This window comes from Chiloscyllium plagiosum, unplaced genomic scaffold (assembly GCF_037043375.1).
Source record: "Chiloscyllium plagiosum isolate Xiang-an unplaced genomic scaffold, Cpla_swu_hap1 HiC_scaffold_33, whole genome shotgun sequence".
Classification (NCBI taxonomy): Eukaryota; Metazoa; Chordata; class Chondrichthyes; order Orectolobiformes; family Hemiscylliidae; genus Chiloscyllium; species Chiloscyllium plagiosum.
This window is the reverse complement of record NW_028270171.1, coordinates 11,045,304-11,059,048: the sequence shown is the minus strand read 5'-3', so window position 1 is coordinate 11,059,048 and position 13,745 is coordinate 11,045,304. Positions and strand designations below refer to the sequence as shown.

The following is a 13,745-nucleotide window of genomic DNA, read 5'->3' as shown; positions in this document are numbered from 1 at the left end:
AAGTAACGGTAGGGTTTAACAGGTGTTATAGACCAGACTAGACCCCTTCAAAATATATTAAGAAGAAAGCCTAGACCTTAATTTTTTCTTATTTTAAAGGTAAAGGCCAGGCCTTGCATTCCGGATACAATTTAACTGGCCAAATTATCAGATTTCAAGCAAAATACACATTATTCATGCACTAGAGTTAAAATACAACGAAAGAAAGAAGAAATTGGAATCTTAACTCAACTGGAAAACTTAACAGAGTAACAGATGATTTAACTACTAAACAGTAACTGTTCAAATATAGTAACAACCCATAAATACAGCCCTGACAAAGGCAAATTCAGTAAAATAGATTGTCTCATATGTAGTTTTCCAGTGCAAGAGGAAAAAACATCAAGAGAAAACTCTGTGTGTGAGAGAGAGAGTAGCAGGGAGAGATGTAGCTTCCAAACCTAGTTTTAAGACCTCAGCAACTGTGAATGAAAAAATAAAATTAAAAATCCTGGTTCCGTGGCAGCCTGACCCCATCCATTCGGGCTGCTTCTATTGTTCCAACTTTAGAAGGAAAAAACCCAAGGCCTCACAAACTGTTCTCTCTAGTGGCTCTGAGTTGACTGTTGCCTCTCTCTCTCAAAATTTCTTCATTTAAAAAAAAACAAGATAAAATACATCTCTTAAACCACAGTTTTGTCACCTAGGAAACATAATTTTGAAATGGTGGAGGATACAAAACTGGGCACCATAAACAGTGAGCACAATTACATGAGGGTGTGGATCAGAGATGAATGAACTAAGCAGACAGAAGACAGAGGAAATCTAATGTGAATAAATAAGAAATGATACACCTTCGGAGAAAACAGAGAGAAGTGGAAAAGAATCTAAACAATATTATCTTCAGGGAGGTGGGAGTGCATGAACATCATGACCTGGGAGTATATTTTCAAATCTTTGTGATAGGTTGATTAAGAATGTGTATGGCATGTTGGGCTTTATTGCAAGATTATTGGAGTAGAGGAGCACAGACATCTTACCATAACTGAATAGGATTTTGGTGACACTACATGGGCAGCATGGTGGCTCAGTGGTTAGTACTGCTGCCTCACAGCTGTAGGGACCTGAGTTTGATTCCACCCTTGGGTGAGCCTCTGTGTGGGGTTTGCACATTCTAACCATGTCTGTGTGGGTTACTCCCACAATCCAAGGATAAACAGATTAGGTAGATTGACCATGGTAAATTGCCCTGTAGAGTCATAGGGATGTGAAGGCTAGGTGCATTAGCCAAGGGAAATGCAGAGTTACAGCGTTAGGGTTGGTGCAGATTCAATGGGCTGATTGGCCTCTTTCTGCACAGTCGGGATTCTATGAAAATGAGATATTTGCACTAGAGGCAATACAGCAAAAGTTCACTAAATTTTACACTGGAATGAAAGAGGCTGAATAAATTGGATTTATATTCTCTAGAGTTTAGAAGAATGAGAGGCAGTCTCATTGCGATATACATTGAAGGAGATTTGCAAGATAGAGACTGAATGATGTTTCCATTGGTTGGAAAATTTCAAACACTGGCGGGAGGAAGGGGCACCTTAATAAACCTCTGGTTAGGACTCAGCTACAGTATTATGCATAATTATGAAGGAAAAATGTTAAAACCTTAGAGTGTCATGGGAAAGGCTTACCAGAATGATACCATGGATGATAGACTTTGGTTAAGCAGAGAGATTGGAAAAATTGTACATGTACTCCTTTGAGCAGGAAAGGTTAAACATAAACTGAAACTATGGAATGGTTTTGATACAGCAAATAGGAAGAAATTTTTTTTCTGTCAAGTTGGTTGGAAACTAGAAGTTGTACATTTCAAATAATTAGCAAAAAATTACAAGGATAATGAAGAAAAACTGATTTGACACAGACAATTGTTAAGATTAGATTAGATTAGATTAGATTAGATTACAGTGTGGAAACAGGCCCTTCGGCCCAACAAGTCCACACTAACCCGCCGAAGCGAAACCCACCCATACCCCTACATTTACCCCTTACCTAACACTAGGGGCAATTTAGTATGGCCAATTCACCTGACCCTGCACATCTTTGGACTGTGGGAGGAAACCGGAGCACCCGGAGGAAACCCACGCAGATCTGAATGTACTTTTTAAAAAAGGTTGTGGGATCAGATTCACAAAAAGTTTCAAATGGCATACATTTTTAAGCTCTGATCTCCAGCATCTGCAGTCCTCACTTTCTCCTAGTTGATTATACTCATGAAGAGGTCTAAGTTGCACAATTATAGGAACAACTGGGGCACAGGACTAAATTTGACAGCAGTTGAAAGCATTGGGACAGGAATACGGTGCATGAACCTCATGTTCTGCAAAATTCCGTGTTCAATCTGGGGAGGAATATGGAGAAAGTGTAGAATGAATTGAGAAATCACATTAACTAATATATGCTATGCTTTGAACTAGGTATCTCTTACAAAAAAACTGCTTGGTACATTAAATGAAGATTGCTAAGAGACATACTGTGGAACCTTTTCGTCTTCAGTCTTCAGGACTGGAATGCAAGAAAACCAAAATTAGAATGAGAACAACAATTTATAAAGCATAAGAAGAGGATGCCGGTTGGTTGGACCACAACTGGCATGGCAATGCAGCAGGAACTGTTAATTGTCAATTTAAGTTAGCTGATTAAATTCAGAGGCTGATGGACACTGCAGGGGCTGGGATGAATCATCACCCCAGACAACATTATCTTGATTTAGTAAGTATCTTTTCCCTTACATATGTTCCATGAACCTTTAATTTGTATTTTTGTTATAGTGCCCCATCAAATACTGATGAACTCAAATTTGTTTCCTTTAAAAAGAGGAGACACTGAGGCTTTAATTGGTCATGGCTTTGCAACGAGGAACGCAACATAGAATGGCAGTCACCACAACCCTTTTTCCTAAAGATGCCAGGTCTGGATAGATTTTCCTATAAAGAACATTGTAAAATCTACAGGTCGCAGATAAAGTCGTTGCCTTTTCCCTCGATTGGGCATTTCAAGACCAGGGGCCACATTTTTGAAGTGAGGAGAGTTGTGGTTCTGTTCGCTGAGCTGGGAATTTGTGTTGCAGACGTTTCATCCCCTGTCTAGGTGACATCCTCAGTGCTTGGGAGCTTCCTGTGAAGCGTTTCTGTGATCTTTCCTCCAGCATTTGTAGTGGTTTGAATCTGCCGCTTCCGGTTGTCAGTTGCAGCTGTCCGTTGCAGTGGCCGGTATATTGGGTCCAGGTCGATGTGCTTATTGATTGAATCTGTGGATGAGTGCCATGCCTTTAGGAATTCCCTGGCTGTTCTCTGTTTGGCTTGTCCTATAATAGTAGTGTTGTCCCAGTCGAATTCATGTTGCTTGTCATCTGCGTGTGTGGCTACTAAGGATAGCTGGTCGTGTCGTTTCGTGGCTAGTTGGTGTTCATGGATGCGGATCGTTAGCTGTCTTCCTGTTTGTCCTATGTAGTGTTTTGTGCAGTCCTTGCATGGGATTTTGTACACTACATTGGTTTTGCTCATGATGTAGTGTACAAAACCAATGTAATGTACAAAATCCCATGCAAAGACTGCACAAAACACTATATAGGACAAACAGGAAGACAGCTAACGATCTGCATCCATGAACACCAACTAGCCACGAAACGACACGACCAGCTATCCTTAGTAGCCACACACGCAGATGACAAGCAACATGAATTCGACTGGGACAACACTACTATTATAGGACAAGCCAAATAGAGAACAGCCAGGGAATTCCTAGAGGCATGGCACTCATCCACAGATTCAATCAATAAGCACATTGACCGGGACCCAATATACCGGCCACTGCAACGGACAGCTGAAACTGACAACCGGAAGCGGCAGATTCAAACCACTACAAATGCTGGAGGAAAGATCACAGAAGCGCTTCACAGGAGGCTCCCAAGCACTGAGGATGTCACCTAGACAGGGGACGAAACGTCTGCAACACAAATTCCCAACTCGGCGAACAGAACCACACCACGAGCACCCGAGCTACAAATCTTTTCACAAAGTGAGGAGAGATTTAAAAAAAAGACTTGAGGGACTTTTTTCTACACAGTGGGTGGTTCGTGTGTGGAATTAACTTCATGAGGAAGTGGTGGATCTGAGTACTATTACAACGTTTAAAAGACATTTGGATAAATACACAAATAAGAAAGTTTGGAGGGACATGGGCCAGGAGCAGTATGTGAATATATACTGCTTCTAATACGGAATAGATTCCCTATTTTTTAAATAAAGAATTTTCGACAGGTTTTTTTGGTGTATCATGAACGAATATGATCAGCAAACATTATCCTCCACCAACCTGATATCAGCTTTCTCCGAGAGTACTCCAATATCCCTGCATGCATCACGGTACAGGGAGCCATGGACCTCCAGTATTCCATGATCCTCTACGGTCTAGGTCCTCCGTGTATCCCATTGTACATCGGGCCTGTAGTTTGTGGTACTCCGTAGTTTCACTGCGGCAATGAATTCGCCGTGGGTCGCGATGCTGACGTGCTTCCTGCTCTTTAATCTCTTCGGTGGTGGTCTCTGCAACTCTAGGAGGGTAAGGAGCGAACTGGCCAGGGGTTTGGAGCCGGAAAAAGAGTCCTGAGGCTGGAGGGGGTTAGAGCTGGTGGTGCGAGTTGTACAGGATCGAGAGGCCGTTAGGAATGGAACGTTTGGCTGCAGTTTGAATTGTGGCTGCGCGAGGGCCCAGAACAGGTGCACAACAAGGTGCCTGGCAACGGTCACAGCAGGGGCCTGGATGGCATGGTAACGGTCACAGCAGGGGTTGGGTGCCTGGCAACGGTCACAGCAGGGGCCTGGATGCCTGACAGCGGGTATAGTTGTGGCCTGCGATGGCATTGCAATAGCCACAACAAGGGCCTCAAATGGCATGACTGGGCACAATAAGGACCTGGTGCCTGGCTGCAGGCACAGCAATGGCCTGGGATGGCATGCCAGCAGGAACAGCAAGGGCTTGGTGCCTGGCAGCAGGTGCAACAAGGACCCTTGTGCCTGACAATGGGCACAGTAAGGGCCTGAGTGTCTGACAATGGGCACAGCAAGGGCCCAATTGCCTGAGGATGGGGTACAGACTGTTTTTTCAGTAGCAGGAATGTCTGGTGATGTTCTGTCTATATGGTGTGTTTGCCAACTGTATTGGCAATCATTTTATAATTCCATAAATGCCCCCAAATACAGTACTGCCGACAATTATAAGTTCACACAGATAATGGCCTAATTTTACTCCTATATTTTATGGTCTTAGTTTAATCACAAAATTCAATGAGATATTCAAAGTTATTCCAAATGTGTACTCAAAGAATTCTATTGGTTGATGGAATGATTAAGATAATTGTGACTGCCTTTGGATTGTGCAGTTATTCTGAAACTCTGCTTATGTATTTGATAACGTCATCAAAGCAAAAGCGTGACCATCCAAAAAGTATTCTAAAGTGAAGATTGCCCTTCTTGTGGGGGTTACTTTCTGAAAAACAGAAATGTTGAACTAATTGGAAAATAGTTCCTTTGTTATAATTTCCAAAGTTGTAACCTCAATGCAACAGCCATCCAATTATCTTACGTTTCCTTTGTTGCCAGAATCTAGAAAGCGCTTTCAACATGCCGGTTGCCAGAAGATTTTAGTTGAACAAAGCCCCTTTTTATTGATGAGTTGCATCTGCAGTAAAATTGGTTACAGCGTCTCTTAAGATGGCATTCTGTGCCTGTTAAGCAATGTACAGCACCTGCGTAGTTATATGGATATTGGAAATGAATTTTTGAATTACTTCCTACCAGAAAATATCCATTAAATTCTGGAACAGCATTTTTTACATACCATTGATCCATTTTATCTGTTTAGGTACTTGAAACTAATTGTAGATATTTTATCAATCCGTTCAGACATGTTACAGCAGGTTGGGAAGTGTGGCCTGAACCTAGACCTTATGGCCCACAGGTAGGGTTGCTACCACTGTGCCACAATGATGGTATGTAGGAATTGATATGAACACTGATAGGCAATACTGCAGATTTACAGCATCTGCAGTATTTTGCTTTTGTGTGGGAGTAGATAGGAATGGGAGAAGATTTGTACAGTTTTCCAGACTGGATACTTGACATCTTTGTCAGTTATGAGGAAGGATCTTTGGACCCAAAATGATAACTCTGATTTCTATCCACAGATGCTGCCAGATCAGTTGAGGTTTTTCAGCAGTTTCTGCTTTTGATTCTGATTTCCACAGTTCTTTCTGTTTTTATTTGACATCTTTGTTCACACTGGCTTGTGATCTTGGAATGAAAGCAAGAAATTTAAAGCTTTGCCACATTTACCATCATATATGAATTTATTTTAAAAACATTTTGTAAAAGATCTGACTCAAAAGTTCTGATTTGTATTTCTAGTTTGCTATGACCCTTTCAAGTTATGGCTATTTAAATTTAAAAATTGTAAGCATTGTGCCTTTGGCGTTTACCTTCCCATTTTTGATGAGCCCAAATCTGTGCTATTCATACTCGAGATTTCATAAAATGGCTGGTGGGTAGAACAAAACAGTGTCACCTTGTTTCTGTACAGGGTGTTCTTCCAAGAGGCAAGGGTACATCATGGAACTTGCAGCCAAAGAAAATAGTATTTAAATTGGAGAAATTGGTTTTTAGTTATGAAGAATTTTCCAAATTATGATGACTAATTCAATTATTCTGGGACCCAGTGTTGCTGGTACGTTTAAACAAAAATGTAACATTATTCAAATTTGTCAATATGACCACTGTCCGTTGAGCAGTGGCCTACATTCGGAATGTCTCATATCTCCACGCTGGGTCTGTACTGAATTAGACCTCTGTTGGAAATGTAAGTACACACATTTTCCCTTTATGGATCAAAGGCTGGAGTGGAGGTCAGCCATTGTTTATAGCTGAACTATTGGCATAATTTCACAATATGAAAATTCAAGTGCTGCACACTAAGTATTAACACATCACTGTTTTTAGACTTGTACTCCAGAATTTGCTGCAGTCTTAGCCAAGCTGTTGCAGTATAGGTGTAACACTAACATCTACTCAATAATGTGGAAATTTTCCCAGGTATGTCCTGTACTCAAAATGTAGCTCAGATCCAATACAGTTTGGCCAATTACTGCCCCATCAATGTACTCTCAGTCATCAAAGTGATGGATCAACAGAGCTCACAAACTGCACCTGCTCAGCAATAATCTGCTCATTGATGCTTAGTTTGGATTCCACTAGGACCACTTGGTTCCTGACTTCATTATGGCCTCACTTCAAACATAGACCAAAGAGCTAGATTTCAGAGGTGAGGTAAGAGTTGACAGTCCTTTACATCAAGGTTGAATTTGACTGATTTTGGCATCGAAGGAGCCCTAGCAAAATTGGGGTCAGTGGGAATCATGTGTACAACTCTCCGATGTTTGTAATCATACCTGGCACAAAAGAAGGTGGTTGTGGGAAGTTAGTTATTTCAGCCCCAGGACATCTCTAGAATAGTTTCTCCAGGTAGTATCCTAGGCCAAACTGTCATCAGCTGCTTCATCAAAGACCTCCCTTTTATCAGTGGGACAGAAGTGGGGATGTTCACTGATGGCTGCATAATGTTTAGCACCATTTGTGACTCCTCAAATGCTGAAACATATCCAGGCAATATCTAAGCTTGAATACTCAGCAGCTAACTCTTAATGGAATACTCCCCACTTGCTTGGATGAATGTAGCTCCAACTACACTCAAGCTTGGCATCATTCAGAATGAAGCAGACCACATGATTGGGATTACATCCACAAACATCCACTCCCTTTGCCAAGATGTTCAGCAGCAGTAGTGTACACTAACTACAAGATGCACTATATAAAGGTTCTTAGCACTCTCCAAACCGACTTCCATCTAAAAGAACAGGGGATGCAGATACATTGGAACACCACCATCTTGAAGATTCCATTCAAGCCACTCATCATCCTGACTTGAGAAGGTGGTGGTGAGGTGCCTTCTTTAATTGCTGTAGTCCAAGTTGTGCAGTGCTGTTAGGGAAAGACTTTTAAGAATTTAGCCAAATGGTGATAATGTTTCAAGTCATGCTGGTGAGTGGCTTGGAGGGGAAGCTGCTGACAGTGGTGTTGCCATGTGTCTGTTGCCCTTATCCTTCTAGATGGTAGGGAAAACTGGTTTAGAAGGTGCTGCATATGGACACAAAGCACTTTAGTATCTGCGGATTCACAATTGGTGCTGAACATTATGCAATCATCAATGAGTGTGCGATTTCTAACTTTATGGAGGGATGGTTATTGATGAACCAGCTGCAGCCCCAATAACATTCAAGAAACTCTATACCATTCAGGACAAAGTAGCCGCTTGATTGGTACTCTATCCACCACTTTTGACATTCATTACCTTCACCACCATCACATAGTGGCAACAGTGTATACTGTCTACAATATAACTCACCAATGGTCTCTTGACAGCATCTTCCAAATCCAGGATCTCTACAGCCTAGAAGGGCAACTGAAGATGGTTACTCCTGGTACATGACCTCAATAACCACACTGTCTTCCTTTGTTTCAACTATGACTCCAAACAGTGGAGAACCTTCCTCCTGATTCCTATTAACTCCAGTTTTCCTTGGGCTCGATGGTGTAATTAGTCAAATGCTGTCGTAATGTCATCAAAGGCATTCACTTTTGTTTTTCACTCCAAACTGACTGAACAGTAGATGTGTGGACATCATGTGAAAACAAAATTGTGGCCAGCTGTAATATCCCGTATCACTAAATAGCCTGCAGACAGTCACAGCCTTGACTTATGTGTGAGGCATAACCACTAGGTTGCCAGATGTTGGCTGTCACCTGTGTACCACCTCAGTTTTTTCGGGTGAAGAGAAATTTAGGTTAGGGTGATGAGAAGAGAAAACCAAAGTTCAAGTATTAATGTGGTGAGCAACACCTATTTAGACATATCAGTAAGTGTTCTGTCTGCTTCTCAAATCTAATTCCATTTGTGTTTGATTGAATTGAACTATCCAGTTTCCAGATGGCTATCTTTTCATGTTATCTATCTCTTTGATAGCATGAACAGCAGCATTTCATTCCATGGGAAATGTGAGAAACCAATCAAGGCATGTTTAGCAATTGGCATGGCCTTGTCATAATTTCAGGCCCAGAACATAACCTGGCCTGAATCGCTGTGATGAGGATTTACGTTGAGATCTGAAACCCTGAACTTGATTAGTGCAGTGTCTAGGAATGCATCAGTGTTGGCATGGGGACGCACTGCTACAGAATAAAACTCATTCTTCGTTATTCTACAAGGGCACATAAAACAAGGAAAGATATTTGCATTCATATAGTCTCATTCATTGGCTTTATAGCCAGTGAAGTATTTTGTGTGGCCATTTGTTTTTAATACAGATAATGTACGGCCGATATAAAACTGAGGAGATTGATTTGAGGATCTCAAATCATGATCGGGCTGAACAGAGTAGAGAGGGAGAAGCTGTTCCTGTTGGTCAAAAGGAACAAGAGTGAGAGGATATAGATTTGAAATGTGTGTAAACGAAACATGGATAATGTGTGAAAAAACTTTTAATTCCGAGTAGTTAGGGTATAGAATGCACTGCCTAGAATTGTGATGGAGGCACGTTCAGGTGAGGCATTCAAGAGGGCATTGGATGGTTATTTGGATAGAAATGGTATGGGAAAATGATAGTAGATTGTCTGTAGATAACAGAGCTGGTGCAGACATGGTGGGCTGAATGGTCTCCTCTGCACTATTACAATTGTGATTGCACAGCAAGATTCCACAGCAATATGATAATGTGATTGAATGGTAACTATTGGCCAGGACACCAGGGAGAATTCGCCTGGTCTTCTTTGAAATTGTGGCCTCGTGATTAGCTGTCTGAGTTGGCTTCAAATTTAGCTTCTAACAGTGAAATGACAACAATGTGCAAATCTCCTGTCAGTTTTCCATTTTTAATCATTACCCTCACCTAGACGTGATCTCTGAAGCGGAATATTAATTGAAACTAACTGGAATGATTTTATCACAGATTATGAATAGTGCTTAAAAATAAGACACAAATAAAATGAGGTGTTGCATTTGCTCCCAGAAAAGCCGCAGATTTTTGCCTAAACTGTAGCATAATGTATACCATATGCAGTCACCCTGTGATTTACTACTAATGGTCCAATACATCTGCACTAATGACAGATATAATCTATTGTCGTGAATGTTGCTTGGTATTAATGAGGTTGGGTTATGCTCTGAAATCAGCAGAAATCTTTCAATTTTTCCAAAAATATTGTCTCCAAGGAGAAAAGTACCTTTGACTCTGAAGTACGGAACCTGTGGTGCATTTTGTAAATGTGAATAGTTGCCCAGACGCTCACTTTAAATTTGAGACATTAATATTTACAATGAAATAAAACTGCACTGTCTAATGCCTTCTTTAGCTTGATGGTAGGAAAATGTTTTAGGAATAATTGCTATTGGGTGTTGCTGTTGAATATTGGTGTGGTATGCTTGTGTGAAGCATTTAATTTATTAGATTAGCTGCTTTCATTACTGACATGAGTACTAATGTTACACAGCCCATTATAATTTCTCCATACATAAGCTTGGTTTGGGGAGAAACGTCTATAATTGTATTGCTGAATGACTATGACCACCCTGCATGTATTGCAAAAAAAAATCTATCTAACATTATAGAACACTGCAATCCTGCAAATAGTGTAATCTTTAAAGATTAAAGTGGAAGAGCAGTGCTGAAGTATGTCGAGGCTTCAGTTTCATATAGGTGCTTAAGCTGTGATTCAATGGTATCGTTCTTATCTCTGAGACAGACAAGAACAAAATCTGGAGCACAAAATCTAGAATAACACTAGCATCAGAGCGTGCTGCATTGTCAAAGATAATTGTCTCTTTGATGCTAAAATGAGAACCCAGTTGTCCCCTCTCACGATCCCCTCTGTGGCATCATGTTAAAGAAGAGCATGGAAGTTCTGGTCGGTATCAATTGCCAAAACAGGGGACTTCTCCTTGGTGCAATGGTTAATACTTAATCCTCGACCAACATGACTGAAAGCAGGTTATCTGTATTTTGTTTGTGGGAGCTTGTGAAAATTTGACCTCCATAGTTTTCCTACAGACGTTTATTTAATTAGCTGTAGAATTATTTAAGCTGTCAAGAGGTCATGGAAGATGTTCATAAAATCAGTCTTTCTTTCTTTAGCCCTGTGCAATAATTAATATGAAATGGTTTATTCTTTCCCCAATGGATCATTTGTTTCTTTTTTATTTTGCTGGTGGGGAGATATTTTAACTGAAAACAGCCAGTCTAGTTGCAATAATACAGGACACAAGGGTGCAGTATAATCGTGGTGAGATCGCATTTATCAGCGGTTACAGACAGAAATTAGAGGTTTTGCATTGTGTCTGTCTTTCGAAGTTCTCAGTCAATGTGTAATCCAGACTGAAAGCAAAATGTCATACGGTGGCCTCTTATCCACAGAGTCCATTTGTACCCTGCATCTGAACAGAAACATCAGGTCTCAGCATTTCATAAACTTCACTTTTCCACACTTTAAAGGTCAGAGTCAATTAAAATAGGATAAACCAAATTTGAATAATGTTATTGTGTGCTTTCAGAAGCCGTGCAGTTAGAGTTGAGGAAGGGTCACCGGACCTGAAACATTAACGCTGATTTCTCTTCACTGATGCTGCCAAACCTGCAGAGCTTTTCCAGCAATGTCTGTTTTTGTTTCTGTTGTTGGAGCTACTTGATCTCCCTGACTCATGCCTGGTCTGGTAGTGCTTGATGCTGTTTCTGAGCCCACCATGGTGAAATGATCAGACCTATATCACTGCAGTAATGCACAACCAGTAATTTCTAATCCTTCTCTTTCAGCCAGGAGATGTTCCAGACGCTGAAAGTATTGGATTCTCTGTGCCCCTCGAACACTCATTTGAATTTGGTAAGTCTGAAAAGTTGACAAAGAATTGATTTTCAAATGAGTATTGGATCTTGAATATCACAGTGGCTGTCCAAATGGAAATCTTGTTGATTTCTTTGTCCCAGTTGAAGAATGTACTAGAGGATCCTGCATCAAATTCCTTCCAATATCTGAAGGATTGATGAGTGTAGAATTAAGATAATTGGCAAAATGACCAAAGATAACTAAAAGAATATTGAAGCATGGAGTGGTCAAGATTTTGGATTGCATTGCCTGATAGAATGGTGGATTCAGAAGTACCCTTCAACTGAGAATTGGCTACATGTTTAAGAGAACCAAAAATTGCAGGGGTATCTGGAATGAACAGGATAGTTGTAGTGACAAGATTGCTTTTCAATGAACTGGTGTTGACACAATGGGTCGAAAACTTTCTTCTGTCCTGTGCCAATCGATAATTCTACTTACGGCTTGCTATGAATTAGCTGACCTCTATTATGAGAGAAGTCAGGTTGTTTTAATTTGCTTCCCAGCTCCTGGTTAATCAGGGAAATGTTGAAAAAGCATTCTTTCTACTTGTTATTGAGAATTTCTCTCCATTTTCGTCCAGTACAATTTCCTGAAATCATGCTTCCAGAAGTTAAGATACCTTTACATTGTGACCCATCAGAGAACAATAAAATATTTGTTTTATCATTGTAGATGACAGTGTTCAGTATAAAAAGAGGGGCTCATTCCAGTGGAGACCAGGCCGTGAAAGCACTCTCACTCTAACTCAGACACAACTGACAGAGGAGGAAAGGACAAAACTCCGGGTAAGTAGCATTTTCTTTTGTTCCTGGTTCACAGGTATAATTCTGAACACTTCTGAGTTAATAATCTTTTGATTTTTGTTCCCTTTTACCTAAGTTATCATTACTCGCACGCTAAGAACTAGTAGTTAGCCTTTAATAAAAGAAAATTGCTCTTCAAAAAATGTTAATGATTATCTATGGCATGCTATCTATGGATAATATATGATGAGGAGCCTATTACTAATTTTTAACTGTTGACCTTACCTGTCGTTTAAGGTTACTGCTCAGATTTAATCAGCCCTGAGCTCAGTTATTATGTAATAAGTAATAGATTGATTGTTTTCTTATCTTTGTAACTTTATTAAACTGTCTAAATTATTTTAAATGCAGAAAAATGTACAGTAGGAAATTTTAGGTTTCTTTTCCTATCTTGACAGTCATGAGGGAAAAAGTTGGGTAAAGCTGGTTTCACATCAGTTCCAGATTATTTTTGCTACCTACTGACACCTTTCTGGAAAGAATGCAATTTAGGTTTCAATTGAAGGCAAATCAACCACGCTGTAATCATGTAAATATTCCTAGGTTTTAGATTGTAGTTTAAGATTTAGTAAATCTGGTACTCTTAGAAACATTTTATGTTATGATTTGGAAAATATTTTGCAAGTGTTCCAGACAACATTACTTGTATTCTTAGAGGGTTTAAATGTTCGGAGTGTTCTATCCTAGAGGGTTCAGCCCTTGGGCGCATGCGGGACAGAGGTCTTGGGTTTTTGGTGTTTGAAGACAAGATGATTGTGAAGGAATGTAAAGTTGAGGTTAAAAATCAAGCATGGTCTTTAACTGCCGAAAGGGCATAGGTTTAGGGTGAGAGGGGAAAGATTTAAAAGGGACTTAAAGGGCAACCTTTTCATGCTTGTTTGGAATGATCTGCCAGAGGAAGTGGTGGTACAATTACAACATA

At 40.3% G+C, this 13,745-nt stretch overlaps 1 protein-coding gene and 1 long non-coding RNA gene across 2 annotated transcripts in view; one reads left to right on the top strand and one right to left on the bottom strand.

Annotated features, from left to right (window-relative positions):
- Positions 1–2,120: 2,120 nt before the first annotated feature.
- LOC148141208 (uncharacterized) lies at positions 2,121–4,481 on the bottom strand. Its single transcript, XR_015752557.1, has 2 exons — positions 4,351–4,481; positions 2,121–2,538 (listed from the first exon to the last, which is right to left on the bottom strand). It is a non-coding gene; the product is annotated as an uncharacterized LOC148141208 (long non-coding RNA).
- emc10 (ER membrane protein complex subunit 10) overlaps positions 4,449–13,745 on the top strand; it is a 44,976-nt gene continuing 35,679 nt past the window's right edge. Inside the window, exons 1-3 of the mRNA XM_043679655.2 lie at positions 4,449–4,596; positions 11,948–12,014; positions 12,693–12,805. Of these exons, the coding sequence (XP_043535590.1) occupies positions 4,516–4,596; positions 11,948–12,014; positions 12,693–12,805 (261 nt within the window). The 5' untranslated portion in view covers positions 4,449–4,515. The remainder of the gene's footprint in view (positions 4,597–11,947; positions 12,015–12,692; positions 12,806–13,745) is intronic.